The sequence below is a fragment of the Sinocyclocheilus rhinocerous genome, unplaced genomic scaffold, assembly GCF_001515625.1.
Source record: "Sinocyclocheilus rhinocerous isolate Xijiao unplaced genomic scaffold, SAMN03320098_v1.1 scaffold241, whole genome shotgun sequence".
Classification (NCBI taxonomy): Eukaryota; Metazoa; Chordata; class Actinopteri; order Cypriniformes; family Cyprinidae; genus Sinocyclocheilus; species Sinocyclocheilus rhinocerous.
Genome location: NW_015659312.1, coordinates 111,839 through 121,893, shown reverse-complemented (window position 1 = coordinate 121,893; position 10,055 = coordinate 111,839). Strand labels below are relative to the sequence as shown.

The 10,055-nt window shown below is 37.6% G+C and overlaps 1 protein-coding gene across 3 annotated transcripts in view; it reads left to right on the top strand.

Moving 5' to 3' along the window:
- The window catches only part of LOC107723432 (sodium/potassium-transporting ATPase subunit alpha-3-like), a 39,985-nt gene that overhangs the window by 23,887 nt on the left and 6,043 nt on the right, over nt 1-10,055 (top strand). For all 3 annotated transcript variants that reach the window (XM_016532036.1, XM_016532034.1, XM_016532035.1), the window contains exons 3-14: nt 4,114-4,230; nt 4,315-4,374; nt 5,414-5,617; nt 5,736-5,849; nt 6,154-6,288; nt 6,380-6,497; nt 6,587-6,855; nt 7,522-7,720; nt 7,824-8,068; nt 8,381-8,573; nt 9,192-9,504; nt 9,835-9,985. In XM_016532036.1, the coding sequence (XP_016387522.1) occupies nt 4,114-4,230; nt 4,315-4,374; nt 5,414-5,617; nt 5,736-5,849; nt 6,154-6,288; nt 6,380-6,497; nt 6,587-6,855; nt 7,522-7,720; nt 7,824-8,068; nt 8,381-8,573; nt 9,192-9,504; nt 9,835-9,985 (2,118 nt within the window). The remainder of the gene's footprint in view (nt 1-4,113; nt 4,231-4,314; nt 4,375-5,413; nt 5,618-5,735; nt 5,850-6,153; nt 6,289-6,379; nt 6,498-6,586; nt 6,856-7,521; nt 7,721-7,823; nt 8,069-8,380; nt 8,574-9,191; nt 9,505-9,834; nt 9,986-10,055) is intronic.

The following is a 10,055-nucleotide window of genomic DNA, read 5'->3' as shown; positions in this document are numbered from 1 at the left end:
TCAAATGAACAATTTCTAAAAAAAAGAAAAAAATTTTTTTATTGATTTCATTTAAAAAAAATCATACTGACTCAAAATTGTACTGAAGTGACTATTCTTTTCTTTGTCTGTATGTGGACATCTCTGTATTAATGCGCATTAAGGTGTTTGTGTAAAAGTATTGCAGTATTTATGTAAGAACATAAAATTAGTCATCTCACACTAAAAGCGTGTAAGGACAAGATGACAAAAAGTGTGCTTTTTGCACTTTTGTGAACATTCATGAAGGCTGCAGTACCCTGGCAAACTCTAGCAGAGGTTTGCTCTTCCCAAAGGGAAGGTTTGCTTTGCTTATTCGCAGACTAACTTACATTGTCATCATCACAAGGAAAAACTCAGTGAGGATGATTTTAATGATTGTTATATTTTTTTTAATCACAATTTCTACCCAATTAAATATTCACTAGAAAAATGCATTTTCATTATAAAAATGCATTTTTATAAGATTTCATTAAATTATACCAGTACATTCCAGGTAGAAATCACACTTTTAAAATTAGACTACCTCATGTATCCTGATTATAAGATTATAAGATATTGAAAAAGAAGTTGAAGAATTAAGTCTAGATTTTAGTTGTTATTTTAATTTGTTTAATGTTGAGCCATTTTAAGTTATCTGTTTTAGTCAATGTTTTTTAGCTTTAAGACTAACATCTGCATGCTTTTGTGGTTCCTAAAGTTGCCAAAATGAAGTTTAAAATGTACAGCCCTGCTCCTCCGGGGAAATTGAGAAAACATATTGATGACTTATTCTGCACTGCAACCATAGAAAAATGGTGTGGAAAATATGAAAGGAAAGAAAAATTTACTTTTTGTAATTTTGCTCTCTCTCTCTCTCTCTCTCTCTCTCTCTCTCTCTCTCTCTCTCTCACACACACACACACACACACACACTTTCTTTCTCTATGTTGCAAAGTCTATCTCAGTCCCTCTGTCTAAACTTATGTAGGACATACAAGTCCCTGAGCTCGACAGCCACACACTTTTCTTCCCTATGTGTCTCTTGTTCTGTAGAATGTGAACATACGTGTACACACACATGCAGACTGACTGAGTCCTTCAGTTTCAAGAGCATCAATAATTTGTGACAAGAGTTCAGGGGACAGACCGTAGTCGGTACCAGAGACTGTGTGTGTGTTCTGTCTTAGTCAGCTGAAATGTCTTTGTGCTGGCGTGTAATTCCAGCCCATCGTCTCTGGTTCTCTCACAGAGCAGTATGTTTTTCTCTGCAAGGGACACTCAGTAATGTTACCACAAGAGCACAGTTATATCTCATCAGGAATTAGATAACCACTGTTACCGTTTAATGACACACACACCTTCTACTGTAGACTTCTACTGTAAACCATACTGTAATTTAAATCACATAAATATAGCAATGATAATGATAAATAACTGCAGATTTGAAGGGTTTTCTCTAAGGTCAAAATAAGTGGCTTTGGCACTTTAAAATTTTAAATTTTAAATTACAGTGTAAGAATCTGGCCTTCGCTAATGTATGTGACATGAACAATTCAAAGATGAAGTATTTTTTGTTATTCTTTTCAATGGATCTTCGATTAACAGGTGTGGCAAAAAGTTTTAGAAATGGATCTTCTTTTTTCTCAGACCCTCTCTGTTTGTCTGACAGTAAATCTCTCAACATGAGCTTTACTCAAAGTTAAAATTAATCTGATATCTCTCAAAATTCGCATCAGGTTTGTCTGTGAGAGAAAGAGTACGCTCTTCTTCTTTTCTCCGCTCTGTTCTTAGCCGCAGTGCAGGTATCATTGCAGATCCTTCACACCTACCATAAAAAACATAAAAAGTATAGAAACATATTACATAGCATACATTATTTTTCAGTTTTTTGCTTTTTAATTTTCCTCTGACCACAACTCTCGTTATGGGTTTTCCCCGTCTCATTTCTCTCTTTGTTCTTTGTGTGTATTCAGCTGTTTTTAATTTCATAGAAATGAAAGAGGACCTGTGTGTATGTTTGCAGTGTTTCCAGGTATATCTCATCAGCTTTTTTAGTTTTGTTTTTTTACAAGCTTTCACACTTTTAAGCCACTATTACAAAGTCAAACTCTAAAAGATCCTAGATGAGCTTTTAGATGTGCTGTAAGATCAGTGTGAGCTGATAGGGGTGATCCTCACTTTCTATTCACTTAATTATTGAGTGGTGTCACCTACCATACACGCAATCGCTTTTGTCACAGGATCTGTGGCATTGTTGTGTGTCCCATGCAGGCTGGTTAGAAGGTCACTGTGTGTGTGCGGGTGTGTGTGTGTGTGTGTGTGTGTGCGCGTGTGTGTGTCCGGTTGGTTTTGGGCAGGTGGTGTGATGCTGAGAGTCATCAGGCATTAAAAGCAGCCGCTGACGGCAACAAGCTCTCACACTGATAGAGCAGCAGGTCAATATCTAATTACCCCACAGGAAGTGACACATATTCCTCTGTCTCTCTCTCTTTCTCTCTGGTAATCTCTCTCTCTTTGGATTTCTCTCTTAGTCTGTCAGCTTTCTCTCAGTCCCCACCTCCGCATGCTCTTCTCTCTTTCCATCTCTCGCCTTTTGTTTCTCTTTATCCATCTATCCATCTTCTTCTCTCACGTTCTCATTCTCTTTTAATAGGCATCACCTGGCTGTGTGTGTGAGTCTACGTCTTTTGGTCTAAACCAGGCGTGTCGGCTGACCAAAAATGAATGAATGAATAAACAAAAATGAATAAATTTATATATTTTTTATTTTAAAAAATGTTGAATTAAAGGTAACAACATTTTACAAGCATTTTATATATTATATAAATGTAAAAAAAAAATAGCTAAAAATGTAATAATGTTATTTATATGAGTATTAAATGTATTATATAATATTGTATAAATATATTCATATATTTGTATTACATATTTTATTTACATAATACATTTGCAGTAGTATTGCAATAGTATATATAATTTACAAACAATTTAAAATATTACGTTTTTTTTTTTTTAAATACTACAGATACATTTAGTTTTGATCATGCTCTCATATAATGAACCTCATAATGGCCTGGTTCTTTTCATACATTGACCAGCAGGGGGCTCTACTCATGCAGAACCTCATGTGAGAGTTCCTGTTACACAGGGTCTTGCCTCAGTAATTTCCTGTAAGGGGATTCACTATTTGCATATCGACTGTGCTACAAGAATAGTACTTTATTTCCTGGAGGGAGGCATGATGGTTGTTCTGGAAGCTCAGTATTGATCAGTCGTGAGGTCAGATGATACATGGTTTCCTGCTTTAATGATGACTGCCCCACTAAAATAGCACCACCTGAGTCTAACGGGAGCCATCTTGGCTCTGCTGGATTTATTCTGCACTGCAGTCTTCCGGTATGATAGGATTACACATCCAGCCTATAGAAACAGAGGATTTACGGAAGGGGTGAATTATGATAGTACATTGAAAGGTCAACATCTGTCCATGAAAGAATAATTATCTCAACCTCAGGCTATATATTTCTAATCGGATAAAATAATCAGCCTGTTAGATGAAAACAGAACTGGAATATTCTCCAGAGTCTGAACTTTCAATTCTGTTTTCATTTAGATAAAGAACAAAGCGTGAAAAAATTAGATTTAAGATGTTTTGAAGCTCATGCACTCTCTGAACTGTGTTTGCGTGCATGTTTCACTACACATTTTAGACTTTCATGTCACTGTGAACTGAAACAGACACATATTCAACCTAATCAGAGTGTCTTTGATGAACAACAAGAGTCTTTGTGATGCCACACTCACTTCATATGAATGACAGAACGGTGGGAAGTTCTGTATTCTTTCAGCAAATTAAATGAGGTTAAATTACCTCTTTGAGGTGACCACACAATCAAGAGCACAAGAGGGACGGTTCTGTTCGGACACTTCCCATGACCCACCATCTGCCAGACCAGTGTTCAAACTGAAATCACTGTAAATGTAGGGTAAATTACTTGAAATGTTCTTTATTATGATCTTACATTGGTTGAACCACAGCAGGTAGAGACGAAACTCTCAGTTTCTGTGATTGAATGTCTAAAGTTAATTAACTGATTATTCTCTGTGTTTTAGTATGGGCGATCAGATAGCTACCGCGTGGCCACCACGCAAGATAAAGATGATAAAGGTTCTCCAAAGAAGAAGACGGGGGTGAAGGATCTTGATGATCTGAAGAAAGAAGTTCCCCTGGTAAGAATCACACTGACAAATCAGCATGGTAGCAATCTTTTGTCTTTTTCTTTTGTTAATTTTCCTTTTTACCTTCCATTCCAGACAGAACACAAGATGTCAGTTGAGGAAGTATGCCGGAAATTTCAGACAGACATTGTTCAGGTAAACTCACAAATTATTTAGTGTATGCTAAAACCAGGTTTCCATGTTTGCTAAAAAAATAAAACACCCTTGTCCAAATATAAATCTGATGTGTGTAGGTGATTTAAAATAAAATAGCGCAGAAAATACTTAGCTGAGTTTAAGTGTATGAAGAACACATCGTTGGTCTTGAGAATGACAGTTTTGCAGCACTTATTGACCACTAGGGAGCACCAGACTCTGTATAATAGATTGGTTTAAACGTTTTGCATCCCCTGTAGGATACATGTACTTCTGCTGTAATGATGACAAAGCTGCTTGTTTTAAGGAGTGTCAATAGGTGTCAGTAGATTAAGATAATGACTGTGATTAATTTCATGATTCAAGAAGTTTCTATAACTGTATATTATTCAATTAAAACAATAGTTGTTGATGAAAAAAATAACAATAAATGCGTCAATTTATACATATTACATCTTGTTTTTAGCACTAATTATATCTTGTAATTAGCACGTATTTTAAATAAGGTTTTTGTTCATTTATTTATTTATTTAATAAAAGTTTATATCTTTTTAATAAGTAAAGAAGAAGATAATATTAGCTCAGAAAATGCTTATTTTAGTTTTACGTTTTTGAATACATAATTTGTGTTGGGAATGACTGATGTGCTGAACTGGCTTATTATTGAGCACTAGGGAGCACCATACACTATATAATACATTAGTATTTATGTATGTAATATTTTATATCTTTTTGATAAATAAACAAATAAAAATGTATTTTAAATCATTTCAAGTCATCTTGTCGCCTCCTTGTATGTTTACTGAGGCCCCCTGGATGAGAACCACTGGTATAATAGACCCTTACTAGTACACAGCATACTTGATATGTTCACACAGTGAATACTTAAAATAAAACTTTGAATTTGCATTTGAAAGTAACTTTTGCTCATGATTAATTCTAATTAGTTTTTGCATTTTAGCTACTTGTTTGAAACTGAGTGGCACGACATTGATTTAGTAAATTTAGACAATGATCTCTCTTTCTCTCTTCGCAAAAGGGTTTAACTAATGCAAAGGCTAGAGACTATCTGGCAAGAGATGGGCCAAATGCTCTGACCCCACCTCCCACGACACCCGAGTGGGTTAAATTCTGTCGTCAGCTGTTTGGAGGTTTCTCCATCTTGCTGTGGACCGGAGCCATTCTCTGCTTCCTGGCCTACGCCATTCAGGCTGCTACCGAAGATGAGCCAGCTGGAGATAACGTGCGTATACATTCACACACTAGCACCATTAACTACACACATCCCTTTCAGTGAATCGACATTGAATATGAATACATGAATACAATAATTGAATGTGTCTTCTTTGGTCTCCTCTCAGTTGTACCTGGGTATCGTGCTGTCTGCTGTGGTCATCATCACTGGCTGCTTCTCCTACTTCCAGGAGGCAAAGAGCTCCAAGATCATGGAGTCATTTAAAAACATGGTGCCCCAGGTACTGGCGACACTCCATGCAAACTTAAAATGCACAGAAACACAACGAAACAATGAGTAGAAATAACACTCTTTGGTTACACTTTATTTTAAGGTGTCCTTGTTGCAGTGTAATTATACATTTAAGTATTGAGTAATATTAATTAACTACATGTACTTACTATATGGTTAGGTTTAGGATTAGGGTTTGGCTTAGGGTTACTTGCATGTAATTATGTATAATTAATTGTATAATATTAAGTACATGTACCATGTGTAACAAGGACTCCTTAAAATACAGTGTTACCCATTCTTTCTATCCACAGCAAGCGTTAGTAATCCGTGAAGGAGAGAAAATGCAGATCAATGCTGAGGAAGTGGTAGCAGGCGACCTGGTAGAGGTCAAAGGTGGAGACCGAATCCCAGCTGACCTTAGAATCACCTCTTCTCATGGCTGCAAGGTATGTGGTTTATAAACTTCAGTCATTTGTAAAGAATCGTACCTGTGTTGCTACCTAGTAGATAACTGTGTGTCTCTGACATCATACATAGGTGGATAACTCCTCCCTCACTGGCGAATCAGAACCTCAGTCGAGATCACCTGATTGCACTCATGACAATCCTCTGGAAACCCGTAACATCGCTTTCTTCTCCACTAATTGTGTGGAAGGTGCGGGATTTGCTACAGTGAAGTGTTGAACCTGTCTACCTATGTTAATGTCAAGTTTAGAAGCGTGACGTTTTTTGTTTCTCTTTCAGGCACTGCTCGTGGTATTGTGGTCTGCACTGGTGATCGCACCGTGATGGGCCGCATTGCCTCACTGACCTCAGGACTGGAGACAGGGAAAACCCCCATCGCCAAGGAGATCGAGCACTTTATTCACATCATCACAGGCGTGGCTGTCTTCCTAGGAGTGGCTTTCTTCATTCTGTCAATCATTTTGGGATACAGCTGGTTGGAGGCTGTCATTTTCCTCATCGGAATCATCGTCGCTAATGTGCCTGAGGGTCTGCTGGCTACTGTCACTGTGAGCACATGCAGTCATCTAAGCATTTGAATAGGAACCAAGAATCAAAAACACACAGTGTAACCAGTGTTGTCCAAAAATATTCAGCACGACCAGGTAGTTTCCAGAGAAAATGACTCTGAAATGAACTTTTTTTAGTGAATTAAAAACATTCAGTACAACCAGGGTAGGCTGATTCCCAACTGAATGAATCTTTTGGTAAAGCAGAAACATTTAGTATAACCAGTGTAGTCTGATTCCTGGGCAAAAGACTAGGATTATTTTTAGTGCATCAAAACATACAGTGGATTTATAACCGTTATTGGACTGCATCTAAATAGACTGTGAAATCAGTAAAAAGTCTGTGTAAACACCTTTTGCAATAATTGGTTTAAATACATTTTTAATTTATAATAATTTTAAATGATCAATTCATAATAATTTGGCAATGAACATTTCTTAACTGTAACAGGCTCTGATTGACCATTCTTAATCTGAACAAACTGCTTCCTGTCACTTAAATAATATGAAAACCAAAGAAATGCATTATCAGCTACTCCAACACAAGCCATTCGTTCCATAATATAAGCCATAATAGTATCGAAGGCAGCACTAATTCGCATGAGACGAATTGGAACAAATTTTAAATTCCTAAATGTAATTTAATCAATGTCTCTTTAATCTCAGGTGTGTCTCACTCTGACGGCGAAGCGTATGGCTCGGAAGAATTGCCTGGTTAAGAATCTCGAAGCCGTAGAGACACTAGGATCCACCTCAACTATCTGCTCAGATAAGACTGGAACTCTGACCCAGAATCGAATGACTGTCGCACACATGTGGTTTGACAACCAGATCCATGAAGCTGACACCACTGAAGATCAGTCTGGTTTGTTCTTTTCTTCTTATGCAGAGCCTAATGATGATCTAGTCTTGCCCACTTTATGACACCAGTTTTTCCCTCCAGAGTCTAAGTTGGTCTCTTTCTGCAGGTGCATCATTCGATAAGAGCTCAGTGACATGGGTGTCTCTGGCCCGTGTGGCGGCTCTATGTAACAGGGCTGTGTTTCAGGCAGGACAAGATCCTCTGCCTATCCTAAAGAGGGATGTGGCAGGTGATGCTTCTGAGTCCGCCCTGCTCAAGTGTATCGAGCTGTCCTGTGGCTCAGTCAAGATGATGAGAGAGAAAAACAAGAAAGTAGCCGAAATCCCATTCAACTCCACCAACAAATACCAGGTTTGTCATCAGTTACTGATTTTCAAAATCAAACAGAAAATATCAATATGAGTAATCAATGGAAAAGCTGAGGTTCTACAAACAACCCATAGCACATTGTGTGGTGCAAATATTGTCGTCATTGTGGAAATAGTGGAACTAAATATTGTTTGGTTCTGATAAAAGACTAAATGTAAATCTAAAATTGTTTTATTTGAGTCAGATGTGGATAATAAAGTGTGTGGTGCAGCTTTGCAGCATGTCAAAAATAGAAATGGGGTGTAATCACAAGCTTAGTTAGGCTCAGTCATCTCTTTTTCCATATTTCCCCAGCTGTCTATTCATGAGACAGAAGACCCCAATGATAACCGCTACCTGTTGGTGATGAAGGGGGCGCCAGAGCGCATCCTAGATCGATGTTCCACCATAATGCTGCAGGGTAAAGAGCAGCCCATGGATGAGGAGATGAAAGAGGCCTTCCAGAATGCCTACCTGGAGCTTGGAGGACTTGGGGAGCGAGTGCTTGGTGCGTATATACGGCGTATATTACACAGCACTCTAGAATACTCAAATCCTATTGGTCAGTCACGGCATTCTAGGTGAAATATTTTTGTATAATGATCGCTAAACTGTATAATTGACTGTTGTTAATTTTCTACAGTTTAATAGCACTCTGTGGTTTCTTTCTTCACTGAAATCAATTATTTTAAATATTGAATTAAATATTTGATGTTCATTTATGAGTTTGAGCAGCTGTGTAATAAGCAGAAAAATTTATCATTGTTGCAAAATAAACCCCTTTATGATAAATGAATGGTTATAAAATATAACCGCCTTAAAATTGAATATATATAAAAATCGATTATATACTTATATATATATATATATGCATCAAGCAAGTATGTAAGTATATGCATCAAAAGTTTGGATTTAGTTTTTTTCCCCAAATTGAATAAATTGCATTTTAAAATATATTCAAATAGAAAAAAAGTTATTTTAAATTATACTAATATTTCAGAATATTACTGTTTTTACTGTCATCAAATAAATGCAGTCTTTGCGGGCATAAGAAATATCTTTCAAATCATTAAAAAACCCAATTATGTATTATACAAACATGTGTAAACTTGCCTTCTTTCCACAGGATTCTGCCATGTCTTAATGCCCGAGGACCAGTACCCAAAAGGCTTTGCCTTTGACACAGAAGATGTGAATTTCCATACAGACAACCTTTGCTTTGTGGGACTGATGTCAATGATCGACCCGCCCCGTGCTGCCGTGCCTGACGCTGTGGGAAAGTGCCGTTCTGCTGGAATCAAGGTCATTATGGTGACCGGAGATCACCCCATCACTGCCAAGGCCATCGCCAAGGGTGTGGGCATCATCTCAGAGGGTAACGAGACTGTGGAAGACATTGCTGCCCGCCTCAACATCCCCGTCAGTCAGGTCAATCCCAGGTAATACAATGACCAGCACTGTAAATGTAAACATAACATCTCAACATGCATTTATGGTACAGTCAGATTAGTGAAATTTCATGTGCAAAAAAGGTGTCATTGTCTGTCAATAGTATAGTGATGAATGAAGCACAACTCACACAGAAATCACCTCCAAACCAAGCAGCTTTCTATTGGTCAACGCGGCCAATCAATGAACCTATTGCGAAATCTGTATGGCGAAATATTAAGCCCTCACGCAAAACTCCTTTTGAAATATTGGATTTTGCCTGTAAAAATTTGCCAGACAAAGTTATTTATATATTTACCAGCATTTATTGTTTGTTTCAGGGATGCCAAAGCTTGTGTGATTCATGGAACAGATCTGAAGGACTATTCTCAGGAGCAAATAGATGAAGTTCTGCGGAACCACACTGAGATTGTGTTTGCCAGGACGTCTCCTCAGCAAAAACTCATCATTGTAGAGGGTTGCCAGCGGCAGGTAACAGCACATCCTGGCATTCAAGATTGTTTGTGGTCCTCAGTCATTTAAAAGTTCTTTGTAATTTTAA